Raw genomic sequence first — 24,685 nt, 5'->3', positions numbered from 1 at the left:
GGAGGCTGCTGATTTCTCAAACCCCAGCAGGTAGACACCCTAAATCTCTCTTCAGCCTACTTAAAAGGCACTTTGAACTTGTAAACTTGCTGAGCAGAAGCTTTCCCAGCTTTCTCGCTGGAATCGCTGCTGAAGTGGCTATCCACTTACTCAGTGTGCCAAAACCGGTCTCACTCTGCCCCTGAGGGTTAGGGCTGCAAGGCGGCTCAAACCCCACCCTTAGGCTACTTGGTTGCTGGGTTACCAGCTCCCACCCGTTTCTTGCTGTGCGACCCTGAGGGCGGAGCTTGCCGGGGCAGATCACTGACAATGGATCCGTGTGACCCACCGCCAAACACTATTAGCTCTGTCTGGCTCAGCGGCTCAGACTGGGGCCCTAGACAATGGCCAAAGTTCTCCGCACTCCCGCTCAGGCCTTCCCCAAGGCAGTTCAACTCAGTGCCAAGTCCAAGGACATCAAAACAGTTCACAGGTAAGGCCTTTCTGGTTTGCAGTCTCGCTGCTACTGAACTTACAGTTGTGGGCGGGTTTAGACGGATTGAACACACGTGACCACTTGCCGGTTTTCCACTGTTTTAGTCCTCCTCTTGGGGTCCAGAAGTCTCTCGCTGACTCCCTGTATCTTCATAGGAGTGATGAAAGGCAGTTCCCACCAGCCAGAGATGCCTGGAGTCCTATCTCCCCAGACTCACGGTGCCCAGATGCAAGGAAGCTGTTACTCGGCTGCCATCTTCCAAATATTAGAATTCTTAATGATGTTTTTAACAAAGCAGGTATCCAAAAGCAAATTGAAATATTCAGATAATATTCTCACCTTTTGATTAAACACTAATATGAAAGGGCATGAAAATGTTAAATTTATTTTAAAAGGCTTTTTGTTATTTCACTTTTTATAGAAAAATAATATGGTAGTTAGGCCTCATTTCACTATGACCATTAGATCCCTGTAATAGGATAACAGGAATTATGAATACAGTATTTTCCTACATTAGTAAAAAATGAGGGGCCTTATGGGTGGCTCCTGTGGCTCAAAGGGGTAGGGTACCAGCCTCATATGCTGGAGGTGGCAGGTTCAAACCCAGCCCTGGCCAAACACTGCAAAAAAAAAACAAAAAAAAAGAGGGGCCTTATATTAAAATTTTTGATAGAATTCTTTCTAAAATAAATTACACATATGACTGCATTATTAAGCAGGAAAAAAAAAGAAAATTTTACCATTTCTATTTTTGTTCTATCACTTTTTCTCTCTTGTTCTTTCACTTTTCTGAAAATTAATTGTTGTATTTTATTGTAATGCTGTGATAACCCTGGTATTCAGGTGGTAAACCCTATTTTTGGCCACATTAAATGCTTTCAGACTGCTGTGCAGTCAACAGATGCTGTATCTTTTGATTCTTGATCTTTAGGACTTATAGACGCAAGAGACCATGTTATAAACTGAGAGTTGTGACAAGAGAGGCTGAATGATTTGTCCAAGATCACATTACTTCTAGAATGAAACAGGCAAGAAGGTAGATAGAGGAAGGATATAACTAAGTATTATTTTTAAAAGAATTCTTGGGGATGATGGGAAGATTGCAGACTGAAGCCAGCTTTCCACAGAGGCTCCCGTCCTGAAGGAGAGTTAGGGGACGAAAATTTAGCAAGCAACCTGATGGATTCGAGCAACACCAAGCGAGAAAGTTGAAGAACTCACATCAACCCCGCTGAGGAGAGCTGCCACCACAAGGAAGCAAACAAAAGGTACAAAACCCATCACCAAGCGGACGGGAGTCCCCCCCCCACCTGATCGGTTTAAGGGCCCCACAAACAAAAGGGCAGAAATCAAAGGCCATCCCACTACACTTCACGGGAGAGACCTACTACAAACTGGACCTACCTCCCTTACTATGATGCCTAGGCGTTCTCCTGCCAGGCATAAAACTGTATAAATCTGTAAATATCCTTTGCCGGCAACTCTGAGCACCCAGCACTTCCCTCCACTCTCTCTGAGGCCTGTCCCCCAGGAGTTCGGATTCTTGGGTGACTCCTAAAGGGGAGAGGACAGTTCCCAAGCTGCGGCTGGTCAGCGCTGATTCTGGGGCACGGGAGAGAGGTCAGGACAGTCAGCGGAGGGAGACCCTCACCAGGGTGGCGCTTCCCCGAGGCGAGGTGCAGCAGCCCTCCTTGGGCAACAATACAACCAGGCATATAACTGAGTCGAACTCTCTACCAGCTGCTCTGAGCTCCCAGCTGCTCTGAGCTCCTGGCGCTCCCCCTGCCCTCACTCTGTGGTCTGGAGACCTGAACACCTGCCGTGTGGCCAGACAGGGAACTGGGGGTAGCCAAGTCTGTTCGCTGCCCAGCAGTTCCGGGCTCCAACTGCTCCCCCCCACCCTGCCCCCACTCTGAAGCCTGAAGGCTTGAGCTGCGACGGTACAACTAGGCAAGAGACTGGAAGAAACTGAATTTGCTCGCTGCTGACTGGGCTCCCTGCAGCTCTGAGCCCTTGCTGACTCTGGGCTCCCAGCGCTCGCCCTGCCCTCTCTCTGTGGTTCGGAGACCTGAGCGCCTGCGGTTCTGGGCTCCAGCTGCTCCCTCCACCCCGCCCCCACTCTGAAGCCTGAAGGCTTGAGCTGGAGCGGTACAACCGGGTGAGAGTCTGGGAGGAACTGAATTTGCTTGCTGCCAACTGGGCTCCCTGAGGCACGGAGCCCCTGCTGGCTCTGGGCTCCTGGCACTCTTCCTGCCCTCGCTCTGTGCTCTGGAGACCTGAGTGCCTGCTGTGTGGCCGGCCAGGGAACTGGGTGGAGCTGAGTCTGTTCGCTGTCCGGCGGTTCTGGGCTCCAGCCACTCCCCCCATCTCCCCCTCACTCTGAAGCCAGGAGGCTTGGGCTGCAGCGGTGCAGTGGAGCCAAAGATTGGGAGGAAAGGAGTGAGCTTGCTGCCGGTGGCTCTGAGTTCCCAGCACCCCACCCCACCCACACTGGGATCTGGAAGCCTGTCCCCCAGGAGTCCAGATTCTTGAGGGATTTGTCGGGGCGTGGACAGTGCCCGAAATGCGGCTGGTCAGTCCTGACTCTGGGACACAGGAGTGAGGCTGGGGGAGACCCACATCAGAGCGGCAGTTCCCTGAGGAGGCTGAAGCCATACACCCTGCCTCCCTGGGCAACCAGAGGAGACCACCCCTGAGTATAGGATTTGCCTGAGGTGACTCACAGACCCTGGAAACATCCAGGGTAGGGCCGACTCAGAGAACTGAGACTTCAACCCAGCGTAAGTGCTTCACTGAGGTCAAACAGAAGGCGGCTGACAATAAGTCAGAACCACTCAGCCCCATCACACCAGACAGGGCCCCAGTCTCTCAGGCTACAACACTGAATGGGCCCTCAACAAAACCCTAGGGGGAAAATCAAAGGGAGTAAAACAATCATGGGGCCGAATCAGCGGAAAAACTCTGGTAACATGAATAACCAGAATAGATCAACCCCCCCCCCCCCAAGGAAAGAAATGGCAGATGTAATTGAAGATCCCATTCATAAACAACTGGCAGACATGTTGGAAATCAAATTCAGAATTTGGAATGCATACAAGATTGATAAAATGGAATTAGGAATCCGAGGAGAAATTCAAAAGTTGTCTCAAGAATTTAATGAATTTAAAGACAAAACCACCAAAGACTTAGACACACTGAAGCAAGAATTTGCAGCCCTCAAAGATATGAAAAATACAGTAGAATCCCTCAGCAACAGAATGGACCAAGCATAAGAAAGGATTTCTGACATCGAAGATAAAGCCTTCAAACGCTCCCAAACTCTCAAAGAGGAAGAGAAATGGAGAGCAAAAACGGATCTTTCTCTTAGAGAGCTCTGGGATAATTCGAAGAAGGCAAATATACGAATAATAGGAGTTCCGGAAAACGATGAAGTGGCATCAATGGGCACAAGGCCTTTCTGCATGAAATTATGAAAGAGAATTTTCCAGACATGCCTAGAGATTATGAAATTCAGATAGCAGTTTCAGAACTCCAGCACGATTCAACCCCAATAAGTCATCCCCCAAACATATCATAATTAGCTTCACTAAAGTCAACATGAAGGAGAAAATTCTCAAGATTATTAGGCAAAAGAAAGCCATTACCTACAAAGGTAAGAACATTAGAATGACTGCAGATCTCTCTGCTGAAACTTTTCAAGCCAGAAGAGGGTGGTCATCGACTTTTAATCTCCTAAAGCAAAATAACTTTCAACCCCGGATCTTATACCCAGCTAAACTGAGTTTCATCTATGATGGAGAAATTAAATACTTTAATGATTCAAATGTTGAAGAAATTTGCCACAACCAAACCAGCTCTTCAGGATATTCTCAGACCTATCCTCCGTAATGACCAACCCAATCCTCTACTACAAACATAAACTCACTCAGAAACTCCTGATCAAACTCCAACTTCTACAATGGCAAAAAGATTAAAATTGTCAACTGGACTTTTGAAAAACTTGATACCCAGAATTTCACCAAACTTATCAATAATCTCCATTAATGTGAATGGCTTAAACTGTCCTCTAAAGAGACATAGGTTAGCTGACTGGATACAAAAACTCAGACCAGATATCTGTTGCTTACAAGAGTCACATCTTAACTTAAAAGACAAATACAGACTCAGGGTGAAAGGATGGTCATCCATATTTCAGGCAAATGGTAACCAGAAAAAAGCAGGTGTTGCAATTTTATTTGCAGACACAATAGGCTTTAAACCAACAAAAGTAAGGAAGGACAAGAATGGTCACTTCATATTTGTTAAGGGTAAGACTCAATATGATGAGATTTCAATTATTAATATCTATGCACCCAATCAGAATGCACCTCAATTCATAAGAGAAACTCTAACAGACCTGAGCAACTTGATTTCCTCCAGCTCCATAATAGTCGGAGATTTTAACACTCCTTTGGCAGTGAGGGATCAATCCAACCATCTAGCATTTAGATCTAGCAGACATTTGCAGAACATTTCATCCTAACAACTCTGAATACACATACTTCTCATCAGCTCACGGAACTTACTCCACAATCGATCACATCTTAGGTCACAAATCTAACCTCAGTAAATTTAAAGGAATAGAAATTATTCCATGCATCTTCTCGGACCATCATGGAATAAAACTTGAGCTGAGTAACAACAGAAATCTATATACTCATACAAAAACATGGAAGTTAAATAACCTCATGCTGCACGATAGCTAGCTGGGTCAGAGATGAGATCAAGAAGGAAATTGCCAAATTTTTGGAACAAAACGACAATGAAGGGTGGTGCCTATAGCTCAAGGAGTAGGGTGCCGGTCCCATATGCCAGAGGTGGCAGGTTCAAACCCAGCCCCGGCCAAAAATCACCAAAAAAAAAAAAAAAAAAAATGACAATGAAGACAAGAACTATCAGAACCTCTGGGACACCGCAAAGGCAGTTCTAAGAGGGAAATTTATAGCGCTGCAAGCCTTCCTCAGGAGAACGGAAAGAGAGGAAGTTAGCAACTTAATGGGACATCTCAAGCAACTGGAAAAGGAAGAACACTCCAACCCCAAACCCAGTAGAAGAAAAGAAATAACCAAAATCAGAGCAGAACTAAATGAAATTGAAAACAAAAGAACAATACAGCAGATCAATAAATCAAAAAGCTGGTTTTTTGAAAAGGTCAACAAAATAGATAAACCGTTGACCAACCTAATCAGGAAAAAAAGAGTAAAATCTCTAATCTCATCAATCAGAAATGACAAAGACAAAATAACAACAGACTCCTCAGAAATCCAAAAAATCCTTAATGAATATTACAAGAAACTTTACTCTCAGAAATATGAAAATCTGAAGGAAATGGACAGATACTTGGAAGCTCGTCACCTTCCAAGACTTAACCAGAATCAAGTGGAAATGTTGAACAGCCCATTTCAAGTTCGCAAATAACATCAACCATATACAAAACCTCCTCAAAAAGAAAAGTCCGGGACCAAATGGTTTAACATCAGAATTCTACCAAACCTTTAAAGAGGAATTAATACCTATATTACTCAAACCGTTCCAAAATGTAGAAAAAGAAGGAAGACTCCCCAACATGTTCTATGAAGCAAACATCACCCTGATCCCCAAACCAGAAAAAGACCCAACAAAAAAAAGAAAATTATAGACCAATATCACTAATAAATATAGATGCAAAAATATTCAACAAGATCCTAACAAACAGAATCCAGCAACATATCAAACAAATCATACATCATGATCAAGTTGGCTTTATCCCAGGGTCTCAAGGCTGGTTCAATATACGTAAATCTATAAATGTAATTCAGCACATAAACAAATTAAAAAACAAAGATCATATGATCCTCTCAATCGATGCAGAAAAAGCTTTTGATAACATCCAACATCCCTTCATGATCAGAACACTTAAGAAAATTGGTATGGAAGGGACATTTCTTAAACTGATAGAGGCCATATACAGCAAATCGACAGCCAATATCATATTGAACGGAGTTAAATTGGAATCATTTCCACTTAGATCAGGAACCAGACAAGGCTGCCCATTGTCTCCATTGCTTTTTAACATTGTAATGGAAGTTTTAGCCACCACAATTAGGGAAGAAAAGGCAATCAAGGGCATCCACATAGGGTCAGAAGAGATCAAACTTTCGCTCTTCACAGATGATATGATTGTATATCTGGAAAACACAAGGGACTCTAACAAAACTCTTAGAAGTGATCAAGGAATACAGCAACATCTCAGGTTACAAAATCAACATTCATAAATCAGTAGCCTTTATATACACCAACAATAGGCAAGTTGAAAAAACAATTAAGGACTCTATCCCATTCACAGTAATGCCAAAGAAGATGAAATATTTGGGTGTTTATCTAACAAAGGATGTGAAAGATCTCTATAAAGAGAACTATGAAACTCTAAGAAAAGAGATAGCCGAGAATGTTAATAAATGGAAAAACATACCATGCTCATGGCTGGGAAGAATCAACATTGTTAAAATGTCCATACTACCCAAAGCAATATATACCTTCAACACAATCCCTATTAAAGTTCCACTGTCATACTTTAAAGTTCTTGAAAAAACAATACTTCGTTTTATATGGAATCATAAAAAACCTCAAATAGCCAAGACATTACTCAAAAATAGAAACAAAGCAGGAGGAATCATGCTACTAGACCTCAGACTACTACAAATCGATAGTGATCAAAACAGCATGGTATTGGCACAAAAACAGAGAAGTAGATGTCTGGAACAGAATAGAGAACCAAGAGATGAATCCAGCTACTTACCTTTATTTAATCTTTGACAAGCCAATTAAAAACATCCAGTGGGGAAAAGATTCCCTATTTAACAAATGGTGCTGGGTGAACTGGCTGGCAACCTGTAAAGTACTGAAAGTGGACCCACACCTTTCACCATTAACTTAGATAGACTCTCACTGGATCAAAGATTTAAACTTAAGACATGAAACTATAAAAATACTAGAGGAGAATACAGGGAAAACCCTTGAAGAAATCGGGCTGGGCAAATATTTTATGAGGAGGACCCCCTGGGCAATTGAAGCAGCTTCAAAAATACACTACTGGGACTTGATCAAACTAAAAAGCTTCCGCACAGCCAAGATCACAGTAAGTAATGCAAGCAAACAGCCCTCAGAATGGGAGAAGATATTTGCAGGTTATGTCTCTGAGAAAGGTTTAATAACCAGAATCCACAGAGAACTCAAATGCATTAGCAAGAACAGAACAAGGGATCCCATCGCAGGCTGGGCAAGGGATTTGAAGAGAAACTTCTCTGAAGAAGACAGGCGCGCAACCTTCAGACATATGAAAAAACGCTCATCATCTTTAATCATGAGAGAAATGCAAATCAAAACTACTTTGAGATACCATCTAACTCCAGTGAGACTAGCCTATATCACAAAATCCCAAGACCAGAGATGTTGGCGTGGATGTGGAGAAAAGGGAACACTTTTGCACTGCTGGTGGGAATGCAAATTAATACATTCCTTTTGGAAAGAGATATGGAGAACACTTAGAGATCTAAAAATAGATCTGCCATTCAATCCTGTAATTCCTCTACTGGGCATATACCCAAAAGACCAAAAATCACATCATAACAAAGATATTTGTACCAGAATGTTTATTGCAGCCCAATTCATAATTGCTAAGTCATGGAAGAAGCCCAGGTGCCCATCGATCCACGAATGGATTAATAAATTGTGGTATATGTACACCATGGAATACTATGCAGCCTTGAAGAAAGATGGAGACTTTACCTCCTTCATGTTTACATGGATGGAGCTGGAACATGTTCTTCTCAGTAAAGTGTCTCAAGAATGGAAGAAAAAATATCCAATGTATTCACCCCTACTATGAAACTAACTTAGGACCTTCACATGAAAGCTATAACCAAGTTACAGCCTAAGAACAGGAGGAAGGGGGAAAGCATGGGGAGGGAGGGGGGAGGTGGATAGAGGAAGGGGGATTGAAAGGATCACACCTGTGGTGCATCTTACAAGGGTACATGTGAGCCTTGGCAAATGTGGAATGTAAATGTCTTGGCAAAGTAACTGGGAAAATGCCAGGAGAGCTATGTCAACTAATGAGATGAAAATGTTTCAAATATTCCATGAAACAAGTGTATGGTGCCCCATGATCATATTGATGTACACAGCTATGATTTAATAAAAAAAAGGAAAAAAAATAAATAAAAGAATTCTATATGCATTTACGTAGCACACGTTCAGTTTATAAGTGAATGTATATTGTATATTGTATTCAGAAGGTGTATGTCTCTCGTTTACTCAGAGATGTAAGATAAAAGAAGCATTGCTTTTATATTCTCTTATTTATTCTGAGAATTTTTTTTTCCTTGAAGTAAATTCCAGTTTAATTTTGGCTGATTTTTAGATTAAGAATTTATAGGTAGAAACATTTGACGTAGTAAAAACTGGGCAATCAGCATAAAAGGAGAAATGTTGCTGTGTATGCATAAAAAGTGCCACAGCTTCATTAAGGCATAGTACATTCCAAATTGGAGGGGACCCTGAGTTTAAGAAGATTTCTCCTTTTATGATGATTCCCCAATTTTATGTTTAAGTGGAGGGTGAATATTTATGGATTTTGGGGGGGATAAGAATAGAGAATTCCCAGAATTGGAAATCCAAATCATTCCCTTTTGTATCCTTGAAAGGCAATTTCAGAGGGTTGCCTGGCATTTGTAAATTATCACAGTGCTGGTGGGTGTGATTTTGACTATGTCAAAGAGAGTAGGGACACTGGTACCTCAACTGTGCACATGCTCCAAGGTCCCTCTATTGCGGCCTTGATGGTATCTCTATTTCGTGGTATTTCTACCTCTTTCTAATTGGTCAGTCCTCGGAGCCTCCCTGGACTCATCATCTGTTCCTTCTTGGGAGTTCACTCCCTAGATCCCTAATCAGACTGTTCCCAAAACAATCCAAGTCAGTATGACCACATCTGTCTGTCATTGTGAAAGGATCTTCATGACCCTAACAAGAGCATAGCCATCTTGGGAGGACAGCTGGTGATAGAACACAGGTCAGAGACCAAATGGCACAGTCACAGTAACCCCCTCCCCATACTCCTGTATGCTTCAGAACTAAGCTTCAGACATAGTCTATTTTTTTAACCATTAAAATACATTTTTGTTAGTCATATATTTTTCTCCAAAAAACTAATAAAATTAAATAAAATTTAAATGATTGATGAGAGAGTGTGAAAGAGAGGAAGAGAGAGAAAGAGAAAGAGAGAAGGAATGGATAGATTTTGCTGAAGGAGTTTGGACAGCAAAAGTCTGACCTGTTTGCCTATCAGTTATCCTTGGGAGGTCTGAGACAACCCACCGGATACAATTTGGAAATATTTACAGCCTCTCCTGCCAAATATATTCTATGATTCATGCCAATTGTTTTAAAGAGAGAAAAGAGAAAAATGAATGTTTGCCATAATATGCTATATGAACTACACATCTATATCAGTGTATCATTTTTCTTCTGTCTTTGTATCAATGAACTTATGAAGTTTCTTTTTTCTTCTTTTTCTATTTTCTTAATGTCTATTAAATGAGCTCTTATGTGTGAGGATTTATGATGCTAAGCATATTGTCCTGGGAGCTAAATGTCTGGTATTGAGCAACTCATATAAACGCTAAGTGAATTACTTTTACCATATATATTAGAGAATAAAACTTTCTCCTGAGAAACATTAGTAAGCTAATCAAAATTCCTTGGATAAACTTTTCAGTAATTTTATTTTTCTCTGATTACTATTGTCTTTTTTGTTGTCATTGTTGCTACCAGTCATGATTATCGGATATCATTGCAACAATGTTGTCTTTTGGATTTACTAATACTTAGAAGTGGCTAATTATCTCTTTTAAACGTCTTTTTCTATGTTAATACTGTGGGTTTGGGTTATAATTATCAAAACGTTAGAAAAGGATGCTCTTAATTTAGTTGTGTGAAATTTCATTTGAAATCTAATTCTTTGCTTTTTTGTCAGGTTTTTGTGCTTTTTTTTGGTAGACTTAGAATTCACACTTTCAAAAGTCTTAGTATAATACCAACTAAACTGATTTTAATGTGTTGATTTGTTTTACTTTCATCTACAGTGTTGATATTTCTCAGAGGCAGAGTTAGCACTGACTTTCCTGCTTTGGCTGTCTGTATTCAGAAAAGGCCTTCGGTTACTAAAGCATAAGTACATTATTTTGCAGCCCCAGAGTGTAGAGCTCCATGCACTGTATTCACTTAGTGGAGGTTGAGTCCCCTAGAGCATGGAGTTGACGTCTATTCATTTTTCTTGCAGCATAATGAATCCAAATGATCCTTCATTAAATGATTCTCCTAGGCTTTCAGTTATTGGAAAGTACTCGTTTAAAAGATATTAAAAGTATGTGTATCTTATGTCTTCTAGTAGTTACAGTCACTGTATTTATCTATTTCCTTTGAGCCTCTGTGGAGAACAGGGGAGGAGTTCTGATCACATTAGCAGATTAGTTACAAATTAAATCAAGTATAGTTAATGACATGTTTTCTTTTGAACATTTTTATATCTTCCTCAGAATTTCCAACTTGTGAGCCACTAACACAATTTATATGCAAAAATGGAAGATGCATTAGCAGCAAATGGCACTGTGACTCTGGTAAGTACCAAATGCTCACTGTACGGTAGATTTGATGGGGGGCCTGGCAGTGTCCGCTGCCTGGTTTCCTTCAAGGTAGTTTGTAAGAAGCTTGCAGAGCCAAGCAAAATGGCTACGACAAGTGGTGAGAGGGCAGCTGGCACGTCAATGGAAATTGGTGTCAAGGATAATGGAGCTCAAAATTTGTCCCAGGGGACTATGACAGAGATTTGTTTTCAGACAGTATATTGAACATAGTCTGAGTTTACAAACATGAAACAAAGAGGGCAATTGAGCAAATAACCTGGACAATTCAGGCTCCCAAAGCATTTATGCTACATATAACCTCAGGAAGAATAGTTTATAAATTATAATGGAATTATCTAGATGGTCTCAACTCTGTCACCTTGATGTTTATGTTCAAGTGATGTTTTTTGCCCCTCAAACTCAATTGCATGAATATGAATTATGCCTAGTACAGATAAATAAATTACATATAAATTGGTGCATTCTGAGCCATTTATTTCAATTTAATCTGTTTTTATTTCACATTTCCCTCCCTCCTGCAATGGTTGTCAATAGCAAATATTCTAACGATAGTTCCAGTTATATATAGGAGAGAGAAACAGTAGTTACTCAGGGTGGAGAATGGGGAAGAAGGGACTGAACTGAAGATATAAACTGTGGGGCATAGGGACTGTAGGTTTATATAAATTTTTTTCTCAATAATTATATCATTTTATGAAATCCCTATTAATCACCACAATCATCTCATTTCATGTGCATAGATACATTCAGTCAGTGGTTAGTTATTTATAAGTGAAATAGAAATTAAGCTTCAAAATACAAATTCAAGGATTTTTTTCCCTTAGTTTAGTAGTTCATATTAAATCAGAAGAGAAAGAATATGAATATGAAAACAATTTCCCCACACTTTATGGGAAATGTTGATCAACTGATTGATTTATCGTTCCTTTTCCAAAAACAAAAGCAAATTCTAATAGTGAAAATTAAAAAAAATTAGAAATTTCATAGGAAAAATTTTCTCTTTATTTCAAGTTTCATTACCTGATGTTGAGGTTTTTGTTTTTTGTTTTTGGTTTTTTTTCTCCCAGATGAGGACTGTGGGGATGGGAGTGATGAGGAGGGTTGCGTTCACTCTTGCTCTGATAATCAGTTCAGATGTTCCAGTGGCAGATGCATCCCAGGCCATTGGGCCTGTGATGGTGACAATGACTGTGGGGACTTCAGTGATGAAACCCAAATCAATTGTACCAAAGAAGGTAAGTAATTTTATAAATCCTTGAAATCTAATTTTAATTTGGTGGATAATATTTAAGTATTTCATAGTGAATATTATATAAAAATGAATTGCTCATTAGATTTAAAAAAATAGCTGAATAGAATAATTAGCTGATAGCTGATCTCTTTACTTTTCTCCTAGTTTTTATTTCCTTTCATTCCTCACTTCAATACCACATTGCACCTTGATACTCTCTGTAATCTTTGCTTTGTACATTCATTATCTGTTTTACTTACTACTATTGTAATCTTCGCCAAACCCACAACCATACCAAAGGTCAAAGAAAGAAGAAGAAAGGTATAATTTTACTTTTATTTTTACACAAAAGTTGTTTCTTTAAGGTTTGGAATAATCCCTTATTTAAGGTGATATATTTCCAAATGATTGATTTTCTAGAATGTAGTCTAAGAGAAGAAGATCGTGACCAGGGCTCTCAGCCTGTGTTGAGGAGGATAACTCTGTCATTCCCGTTAAGTTACTTTGCAAAATTTGATCAGCCATAGGGCATGATAATAAGTTAGAAATCACATTGGAAATATCTTAGGAAAAAATCATTAACCTTTCAAACAATCAGACAATCATACCATTTTAAACAGAAATTCGTCTTCTAAGAAATTGAAAGGTATTATTATTAATATTTATTCTTTCAATTATTCCACAATAATCTAAATAATATAAATTTATTATTTTATAAATTTATATTATTTTAATATAAATTAATATTAAAATTTAATATTAATTTAAATTAATATTTAAATAATATTAAATATTATTTAATAATATTTAATTAAATATTCAAGACTATAAAAAGGATGAAATAGATGGTCCCTGCTCAACATAAATAAATAGCATGCAAACAAAATAATTTATATAGTATTGGTGGGATGGGATAAATCACATAGTCTGTGATCATAAGAAAGAGAGACATTTGTCCTTCAGATTGCTTTCTCTAACATGGATTCCTTTTTCTTTGTCTCTTTCTCTTTCTCAGGGGTAAGTTCTAGAAAGAGAGGCTATTAAAGAAATTATCTATAGAATACTAGGTTTTTTAAAGAATAATCTTGGCTTTTTTGTAAATTCTCTAAATGATTTTTTAGGAGACATGTTGTTTGGTTTTTATTTTACCTGTGGTAACTTGGATTACAAGAGTTGTAGAAAAGATCTAAATAGGAGATTAACCATGAGAACCTGTATTTCATTGCTTCATAGTTTGTGGGCCATTGTCATTAATCTGGTATAGAAAAAATATTTTTTTCTTTTTGTGTGCGTATGACTTTTTCTTTTTTTTTTTTTTAATATTTGTAACATTCATCTCAAGGGAAGGTGGTTGACATTGTCATTGTCATTACTACATAATACTTTGACTATAAACTTCATTTTCCCCTCCTCATAGATGTCCTTTTAGGCTTCTCATGGGGTGTGCATCTGTGTTCTGCTGGCACTGCCCCATAATATGCTGTGAAAGATGAATTGCCCTAAAGTGAATTTATTCTCATCTCAGATGTGAGAGCCTATCCTTTCTAAGTTAAAATGATCATTGCACATTAAGAAGTTTTGAAAAGATTGTTTTAGCCTCATAGGTGCCCAAATTTAGTGTCACACACCATTGTGGAACCTGTAGATAGTTTTTCAGATTTGAAAATTATAGTAGCAGTGACTGTTTAATATTAATGGCCTTCTTCTTTAGAGTGTCTAAATTTCACTAATATGTTATAGTAAAAGATGTATTGTCCATGTGAATGCCATGCATTTCTTATATGATTATGGAAATTATCCAGATTATCTATATGATTCTTTGACATGTTTCAAGCCAAGAATGGGGAGAATTCCTGAATTAATTTATATTATTTAGATTATAAATTGTACTAGAATTCCCTCATCAAATATTCTACATGAGGAATATAAGGCGTAGAAATTGAGAAAAGGTAACCTTCTGGGATGATTTTGGTAAAAGAATCCAGAGTACTTAAAAGGAATTTCAATATTTTTGTTCATCATTATTGTGATTATACATTCTGGTAAAAAAGCTGTAAAATAATGATGACACACAGAATTGTTCAAACTGATCAGGAAAGTCATTTGCATGTGCAGGATTTGTGAGGCCATTGCCAGGGTAAAGTAGAAATTCAATGCAATTAGGCATATAACTCAGTACCAAAACCTGCTGTGGAAAAAAGAGCAGGGGATTCTGGCTTGAGTTTCAAGACTGGCAGTCAAAATTGATCAAAACCTCCATATAATTGCTCAGTACTTTGCTTTACACTGCCTGGGTAAGAAGAGCATATGGTGCAATTTCTCTCAACTCAAATTGTGTTCAAAAAAGTAGAAATACTCTCAAATTAACTTTTAACAGTAAAGGAGAAGAAAAAAATAGGAAATTAAACATTTCATATATAATCTCCACACCAGAAAATTTCTAAATTTGAGTTCAATTTATATTCTCTATAAAATCAATTTCAAAAATAATTTCTATAGTGATGATTAGTTTTCATCAATATTATTAATAACATGGGAAAGTATAAATGGAGAGTCTGCTCCTAGATTAACGTATACCCATCTTAGTGTTAATGTTATGTTGTTCTTTTTTCTCATTTCCAAACTCCCTTATAGGCAAAGAAGATATAATATCTTCAGAAAGCCCTGCGTATTCATGGAGTCATTGTTATAAACATGTGCACAATTAGAGAGAGAGAAACACAGACAGGACAGAGATGGGGGGAGACTACACTCCAAGGTGGAATAGAAATGCAGTCCACTGTACCCTGATTCCTTCTTCTCTTTAGTTCCTATTTCTTTTTGCTTATGAATCATTTGGTTGGTACATAGCTCTATAATGACTTTTTTTTTTTCAAGTTACTGGGTGAATAGTTTTTTTCAAGTGAAAAAATAAGTGAAGTTGGACCTTCACAGAATTTGAAGTGTGGAAACTTCTACCAGAGCTCAGGCCAGGCCATTTATATTTACGCATCACAAGGTTGTTAAAAAAGGTGAATTTACTTGCAATGAAATCAAGAATGAAATGAAAATGAGACTGTAGTTTTTTCTTACAAGTCTTTAACTTTCTGGCTGGAATATTAAAATAAAGAGATCTGGACATGTCATATCTATAAAGGACCAAATACATGGGATTAATCTTATTTCTTTGTAAATAGATTAACACATTTAAATTGTGTAAATTTTTATTCTTATATTTTTGGGAGGGAAATCTTTACTATATTTTATCCCCAAGATAAGATACTTTTAAAGTAAAAATATACAAATAAAGATCTTTAGTTAGCTATTCCCCCAGGTAAATTTCTACTCAGAAATTATAAAAATTTATGCAAAATAATTCAGTATGGACTTGATGAAGAAGGGAACATTTTAACAATGTTGATTCTTCCCAGCCATGAGCATGGTATGTTTTTCCAGTTGTTAACATTTTCAGCTCTTACTTTTCTTAGAGTTTCATAGTTCTCTTTATAGAGATCTTTCACGTCCTTTGTTAGATAAACTCCCAAATAGTTCATCTTCTTTGGCACTACTGTGAATAGAGTCCTTGACTGTTTTTTCAGCTTAGAGATCTAAAAATAGACCTGCCATTCAATCCTATAATTCCTCTACTAAGTATATACCCAGAAGACCAAATATCACATTATAACAAAGATATTTGTACCAGAATGTTTATTGCAGACCAATTCTTAATTGCTAAGTCATGGAAAAAGCCCAAGTGCCCATCGATCCACAAATGGATTAATAAATTGTGGTACATGTACACCATGGAATATTATGCAACCTTAAAGAAAGACAGAGACTTTACCTCTTTCATGTTTACATGGATGGAGCTGGAACATATTCTTCTTAGTAAAGTATCTCAAGAATAGAAGAAAAAGTATCCAATGTACTCAGCCCACCTATGAAACTAATTTATAGTTTCATATGAAACTAGCTTTCATATGAAAGCTATAACACAGTTATAACCTAAGAATATGGGGAGAGGGGAAAGAGAGGGATGGGGAGGGGCGAAGACGGGCAGAGGGAGGGTAATTGGTAGGATCACACCTATGGTGCATCCTACAAGGGTACATGTGAAACTTACTAAATGAAGAATATAAATGTCTTAACACAATAACTAAGAAAATGCCAATAAATATGAAATTAGAGTAATTTTATCTTATCTTTGTATTTTTGACATCAAGCACAATATCTGATATATAGTGAACACCCAGAAAATAATTATTGATGAAAGAGTTTATTTCTTGAATACAAAATCTGATTATACTGTCAAAATTCACCTCTTGTTATGTCTTCCCTCGCCACACACCCATATCCTGAAGTTTGTTGTCATGATGATTTACTAGACTAGTAATATACATTCTTTTTGTATAATACAGTCATTATAAATATTGGCAGTTTTAACCCCACATTTAATAATATAATACTGACAGGATATGTGCTTTTATTATTGTTTATTTCCATTTGTTTAGATCTTTTTTGCCTAATAAATTATAAGTTCCAGAAAACTAGGAAATTTTAAATCTTTGTGTGTATGCATACATACATATATATATATATAGAGAGAGAGAGAGAGAGATTACAACCACTATACCTGATCACCTGCCTACATTGACCACCTCATTAAGATGACCTAATTTTCATAGACCAGATATGCACCACGTTACGTATCAGTATAGTGGCCTAGTTCCTTATGTTGACCACCTCTGTATATTGACCGCTTTGCTACAGACCTTTGGCCAACTTACAGAGGTTCATATGTGTGTGTGTGTGTATGTATCCCCCCACCACCAGGGGTCTTTCCGTCTCTCTATATATTTACATATTTCTTCAGTCACCCACAGAATATGTTTGTCACAAAAGTTTTTTTTTTTCTTTTTTTGGCAGTTTTTGTCTGGGGCTGGGTTTGACCCCCCACCTTCAGTATATGGGACCAGTGCCCTATTCCTTTGAGCCACAGGTGCCACCCTGTCAGAGAAGTTTTATCTCACAGACTCAGAAAGTTTAGAAAGCTGTAAGAGAATCAAAAGATTATATTTTTATTTGTTTTATTGTATAGATGAGGCAAAAGGCTCAGCTAGATAAAATTTTATTCTTATGAGTATATAATGAGAACAAAAACATTATACTCCTTCCTAGAAGGAGTGGAGAGAGGTCTGTGTTATGGATGTTGAGGCTGAGGTCTTTCAATCATAAAGACATTATCAGGGGAGATTTGGGTTTCAAATGATCATCTAAGTTCTTTGTGGAAAAACAAGGTAGGTTTGACAGTAATACCAGTCAAAAAAAGACCAATAACCTACCAGTGGAGGTTTAATCCATGCAGAACAGAGCAGCTATCAAAACTTGATTTGTAGTTAAAAACTTGGGCAACATACTTAAACATGGAGAGAATGAAAATTGAAACCAGTATATTCCAAGCCATGTCACATCACACTTCAGCTGAGCCATCAGGTTTTTAGCCGCAGAGTTTAATCCTTATCCCATGGAAGATAAGACAGCCAATAATTACCGTACACCCTCAGATCCAGTCATCTCTTCAATTTTTCTTTTATGCGAACATTATGAAGATAGTTTCAATTCATTTTATCTATTTTGTTATTGTGGTAAAACATGCATAATATAAAATTTATCATAGTAAAAACTTTAAGTGTACATGTACTAACTACATGCATATTGTGGTACTAGCGTCACCATTCATTCTGCTCCAGAAATTTTTTTGTCTTACAAAATTGAAACTATCCCCATTAAACAGTAACTCCTTTTTCTTCCCAGTCTCTATGCTTTTGGCTAACATCTCACATAAGTGCAATCATATGGTATATCTTCTTTTGTGACTGGCTTATTTTACTCAGTGTAATGTCTCCAAGATCATCCATGTTGCACCATTGACCATATATCCTTCCCGTGAAAGGCTTGACCAATAAAGAGGGACTTCTGTAATTTTACCATTTTTCCATTGTTTTCTATATGCCTTATAGCTTTTTTTTAACCTTAATCTCTGCATTATTGACTTTTTTGTGTTTACCTCATTTATGTGTGGTAAAATGCTTACTTTTTTTCTCATTTCCTTTTCTGTATATTCTATAGCTTTAATCTTTATGGTTATCATGGAGATTACACTTAACCCTCTAATGTTATGTAACAGTCTAATTGGACTTCTCGCAGTTTACCTTAAATGGCATACAAAAACTCTGCTTCTCTACACCTTTGTTTAAGTTAGTAAGTTAGAAAATTGTACACTGATAGATGGTGTGTCCAAAATATAAACTAATCATTTTTATTTTTTTATTTTTCTTTTAGATACATGGCCTTATTTTATTTTTTTCTCTTAACAATTTTTTCATTAAATCATAACTATGTACATTAATACATTTGTGGGGTACAATGTGCTGATTTTATATACAATTTGGAATGTATACATCAAACTGGTTAACATAACCTTATAGTTTTTAAATGCATTAGTCTTGTGTTATCTACCTTTTAGAGAATTTTTCCTTCATGTCTTGAATTATTTCTATTTTTGGTTTCTTTGTTTTGGTTTTAAACTTTCTCATCAATCTCATTCATTTTATTTGTCATCCACATTCTGAATTCCATATCTGACATTTCAACAATTTCCCTTAAATTGGGCTATTGCTGGAGATCAACTAGGATCCTTTGGTAATGTTAAAGCAGCTTGATTTTCATGTTGCCAGAGTATTTATGCTAGTTTATTCTTATTTTAAACCTCCTCTCTCAGATAAAGGCAAATGGGTTTACAGTACACCGTTTTCCTTTTCTGGGAACTCTATTAATGAAGAGAAGGAGAGGTTTCTGGATGTGATCCTGTTCTGGGAAAACTCAGCAGGAGAGGGGTGTATACACTGAGTGCCTGTGATGCAGCTGTCCTCCTGCATTGTCCTGTTCCCCTATCATTGTCACAGTGCAAGTGGCCCCTGTGCAGAGGGCTAGATTGGTCCCTAAGTCACTTTGGAAGCTTGGGGAAAGAGCTGGGCAAGTCCCGCTGTGTGGAGGTGAGTAGCATGGGGGATGGCTCTGCTCAGGTCTCTCTGCAGCAGTGCTGGTGATGGCTGGGAGAGCCTGTTTGTTTGGTGGCTGTGGGTGTCAGAGCTATGAATATTCACTCTGCCGAGATCCAGGGCAGTGGTGACATGCAGTAGGGAAAGCTCGTGAGCACAGGTCTGTGCTGGTATGCAGTGGGACCATCTGCAGCAGCTGGGCAGTTATACTTAGGTCGCCAGGTACAGCAGTGGTGCTATCCAGGTGGTGGGCAGATCGTATGGGAGCCTACTATTCTTGGATCCCATGGGAAGACAAGCTAGTGCAACCCAGTCAGAGTGCACGTGAGAGTGCCTGCCCTCCCCACTCTATCCTTGGTCTAACAGGGGCAATGTGGAGGTAGCTGCAATGGCGCCAACCCCTGTGTAAACTAGGCACTCTGAGGCTGAGAGCTCAAAATGACATCTGTCGCAACAACCAGCATCAAAAGCCAGTGGGTCCCCACTGTGTCTCCTCTCCTGTTCTTCTGTACAGTTGCCAATCAGTTCCCTGATAAGTGTGGAGGCCTCCTATGGGGGTAGGGTGCTTTGGCAGCTCAGGTTTCAGCATCCAGTGGGAGAGTGTTGAGCCCTGGGGTTCTCTCCTCTGGCCCATCCCCAGGTGAGCCAAATATGGGTGCTTTCCCAGGTACACTCTGATCTTGCTGAGTGGGCTATTTCAGACATCTCCAGTTGGTTCTCTGATGATTTACAATGCTAAGACTGTCTGTAGGGAAGCAACTATTTCAACTTGCTATCCTCTCCTTAAGAGCAGTGCACACACCTGCTTCTGAAAGTCTGCCTTCTTGGCTCTCTCCTGTAAGACAGTTGTTTTAAAGTATATATCTTGTATACCTGTTATTAGGTCTTTGTCAGGATCAGTTTTGGTTTTTGTTGTCAATTTTTTTTTGTTTGTTTGTTCATTTGTTTGCTTTTTTCTTTAAATGATACCTACACGCTGGTGTCTTTGTATTTCTTGTTTTTTGTTGCTGTTTTGGAAAACTGGATATTTGTATCTAATAATGTAACTCTGAAAATCAGTCCTATCTAATTTTAGAGAAGTATGATACCTATTTTAAAATGAAATACAAATTGTCTGGCTTAACTTTAGTCTCCTATAGATAGATTTATTTTCCTTAGAAAATGATGATACTGAGATATCAAAACAATGTTAATTATTAAAGGATTTCACCAATAGGAAATCTCTTATTGTTTTCCAAGAAAAAAAATAGCTTTTTAAAGGTCATTTTAGCTTTAATGCTGAGAACAACTTTTGTATTAAGTACAAAGAAAACTCAAGGCTTTTGAATCAGTTAATGACAGAGCATGTTTTAAGAATCTTTACTGTTTCTAGTAATGCACTTATCAGGAAAGTTAAAAGGAATCTGATAAATATAACTCAAAAAAATGAAATAGTGTAGAATTTTATGGTTGACCACTTCCCTTCCAGGACCCTCTCCTTAAGTTGACCTAATTTTCATAGACCAGGCATGTACCACATGTACTCAATGGAAGTTACTGATGCTGATCACATCTGTGTATTGACCAGTTTGTTACAGTCCCTTGGGGGATCAACTTAGAGAGGTTCTCTTCTATTAGAATATAGATCATAAAAATATAATGAGCCAGGGCAGTGCTTGTGGCTCAAAGGAGTAGGGCACCGGCCCCACCCATATGACAGAGGTGGCAGGTTCAAGCCCAGCTCCGGCCAAAAACTGCAAAAAAAAAAAAAAAAAAAAAAAGTATATATATATATATATAATATACTTTTATATTATATTATAGTATAATATAGTATATTATATATATAATGAGCCATTTATCTTCTCCTTAGTTATTCAAAAAATTTGTAATAGGTCCACACTTATTCCTAGATAAATGATCTTTTGTGTTAAGAAAATAATTATGACCTTGTCATAAGACAAAAAACCTCTCTTATTTCGTTAAAGGTATAATTAATAAATAAACCCAATAAGTAACAAATAGACATAATTTTAATGAAGGATGTTAACTTATTGTCCTGCTCTTTTAAAAAACTAAAAAAAAAATGGCAGTAATAAATTAATTTCTTCAGACTTTAAATTCTTGTTACCATTCTCAAGTTGCAGTTAATGCTTGTTGAAATGGTAGGACTTCAGGTATCCATGAGGATATAAACAAAACAGAGACACAAAAACGTGAATGTCTGCAAAATAATTAATTCATCCCTCAATAATTGAGTCGTGTCCATGTTTTTATGCTAAGAGGAATAACAATGGGACAAAATGTTGCCTTTTCCTTGAGAAGTAGCAAGTATTGAGCTTCCTTGAGAGAACATATGAACTGCCAGCATTTGTTTCCTTATTTATATGAAACTTCAACTGAATTTGCACTTACATATTACATTTCTACTCCATAATGGCCAGATAATTCACTTTTCTTTAGGGCATTGGTTTGAGGTCTAGGTGGAAGATTTATTGTCACTATCTTCATCCAAAATCTTTCCACAAATAACTTTGGTTCTTGAAATCATCCACTTAAATTACTCCAATCTTTCTTACTGATATCAGAATGTTTCTGTACAGTATATTTTTGTTTCTATTGTTTATATGTATGTACTTGAATAGGATGTTCTATGAATCACAAACAGAATTTAGAGTCCTGTAACTTAGAACAAGGGCTGGCAAACCTTTTCTGTAAAGGGTCAAAGAGTAAATATTTTAGGCTTTGACTATTGCAACTACCCAGCGCTGCTGCTGCATCATGAAAGCAGCCATAGACAGCATGTTAACAAATGAGTGTGGCACAGTTCCACTAAAACATTATTTTCCAAACCAAGTGAAAGACTAGATTTGGTCTGCAGGTTATAGTTTGCTCACCCCTCATTTAGAGTACAAGGAAACATACATTTTTAAAGTAGCTATAATTCCAAATAATACTATATCCATTTTTATAGAATATCAAATATATTGAATGGATCAAAAATAATAGGGAGAAGAAAGGGCGAAAGGAAGCAGAAATAAGTCATTAATCTTCCCTTTCTCACATAGATGTCTCACCTGTATACACTACGCATATTCTTTCTACATAATGTTTTAATTTTAAAGATCAATTTAAATCACATTATTGTTTCTTTAGTTTTTTTTTTTTCACCTAGAAAATATTTGCCTACCGTGAGTTAGGCATGATAGTAGGCCAAGCAGTAAATTCCAAATTCAAAATATTCACATTGCATATTGTTTTAGTTAATATTTGAACAATTAATGGAAAACTAGATTTCTCAATTTATATGATCAATTCAACAGATTAATCCATTTTGTTTACTTACATTTCACCATTATCATTATATTAGGATTTAAAGGAAATATTTATGGTGGAGTTCCAGACATCAAAACTCAAAGTTTTAATGAAGTAAACCAATATTTTATGTAGATTTCATTTCAATAATACTTTAACTTATTAAGGGGATATTTACTTCCCTGAATTGAAACCTTTGTTTCAATATATTTCTTTGGATGTCTTCAGTGTCTGTTTTTAACACTAAAAATAATTTAACTTGTGCTTTTCCATTTTCTTCTATTCAACCTTTCTAACTGAACCAGATGATAAACCTATAAATATTTGAAATCGGTTCTCTTTTTTACTTAAAATTTATTATTGAATAGTTCCATCCAATGTCTTATCAGTATAATTCCTGGTGGTGACTACACATGAGGTGAAGAGAGGAGTTTGTTGAAATAAAAGGCAAGACATAAAAACTATGTGCTATAGTGTATGTGATGTGCGAGAGTAGGGAGGACAGTATGAATAATCAACCAAGGGACATGGCAAAGCCAAATGAGTTGCATGCAGCCATCAAGGCCCAGCTGGATGAGAACAAGTTGTTTAAGAGGGAAGACCCAGGCTTGACTTTCCTGTTAATTTGCAGCAGAGATCACAGTAAGATCAGGTAGGTGGTGCACCCTAGGGAATTTGTCCCACATTACAGAGAGATGAGCAGTACAGTGTACTACTTCCAACCTTATCTCAGGCTAGTCAACCCAACCTCTGGGAGGTAGCTTTTAACAAGTGTCAGCTTCCTAGGCAGTGAGGTGGAGAGGGGGGGCTCACCTATAATCCTAGCACACTAGGGAGCCGAGGCACGTGAATTGCTTGAACTCTGAAGTTTGAGACCAGCCTGAGCAAGAGTGAGATCCCATCTCCACTTAAAATAGAAAAATGAGCTGGATGCTGTGGTGGGAGCCTGCTAGGTTCTCAGGAGGCTGAGGTAAGAGGATCCTTTGAGCCCAAGAGTATAAGGTTGCTGTGAGCTATGATGCTATAGCACTCTACCCAGGGCACAGAGTGAAACTCCATCTCAAAACAACTAAAAACAAAACAAAACAAAAAGCAAGTATCAGTCTCCTGGGGGATCTCTAGAAACAAGGGGTATCCTAAATTAGGAGATATTAAGGCTCCCCTCAGGCAGGATCCCACAAAGGTTATGTTCACAATCTATTGGCAAATGAAATGAGGTTACTGATATACTACCAGACAAGCTTCTCAGTACAGTAAAGATGGAGAACAATGTCTGGAGAAGAAATCTAGAGCAAACAGGGGCCATAGTAAAGAAATTATTAATAAATATTGATTCTTTGAGAAGCTAGGAATAGAGCAGGGGCTGAAACACATGGTGACTATAACAGGGCGCTTTTTGCCCATACAGTGTACAGTGCTTTTACTTTTCAAAGCACTTTACAATGAATAACAACTTAATGTTTAAACTCCATCCAAAGAATTAAGAAAGAAAAAATTTACCTCCCTAGGTTGGTCTTATAATTTCATTGCAGTTGTAGCAGCATGATTAGCTATGTTCTCACAAGGCTTTAACATTTTATAGAGACAAAAAGAAACGTATTCTAAATAGAAAATATATATCGTATAAATTAATTTTTGCAGTTTTCATTTTCATTTTGTTTTTTAACATTAGGAGGAAGTTAGTTGTCTTCTAACCGCAAATGCTTAGTCACAGTGAATTGATTTAAATATTGGGACAAATTCCACATTTCGGTTGCCACATTTCCTTCAGGGCTCTGTTTTTATTTATTTATTAGACTTCTAAATTGTATGCTTGGTTTAAATAGCTTCAGGGCAAAAATACAATAAAATTGCATTAGTTAAAAATATAACCAGCATCAGCAACATAAAAACATAGCAGTAAAACAGCATGAGCATATAC

At 37.6% G+C, this 24,685-nt stretch overlaps 1 protein-coding gene across 1 annotated transcript in view; it reads left to right on the top strand.

Moving 5' to 3' along the window:
• The window catches only part of LRP1B (LDL receptor related protein 1B), a 2,318,354-nt gene that overhangs the window by 1,327,289 nt on the left and 966,380 nt on the right, over positions 1–24,685 (top strand). The window contains exons 19-20 of the mRNA XM_053597274.1: positions 11,092–11,172; positions 12,267–12,434. Of these exons, the coding sequence (XP_053453249.1) occupies positions 11,092–11,172; positions 12,267–12,434 (249 nt within the window). The remainder of the gene's footprint in view (positions 1–11,091; positions 11,173–12,266; positions 12,435–24,685) is intronic.

Source organism: Nycticebus coucang, chromosome 7, assembly GCF_027406575.1.
Source record: "Nycticebus coucang isolate mNycCou1 chromosome 7, mNycCou1.pri, whole genome shotgun sequence".
NCBI lineage: Eukaryota > Metazoa > Chordata > Mammalia > Primates > Lorisidae > Nycticebus > Nycticebus coucang.
Note: the sequence above shows the minus strand (reverse complement) of the source record. Positions and strands in the feature narration are given on the sequence as shown.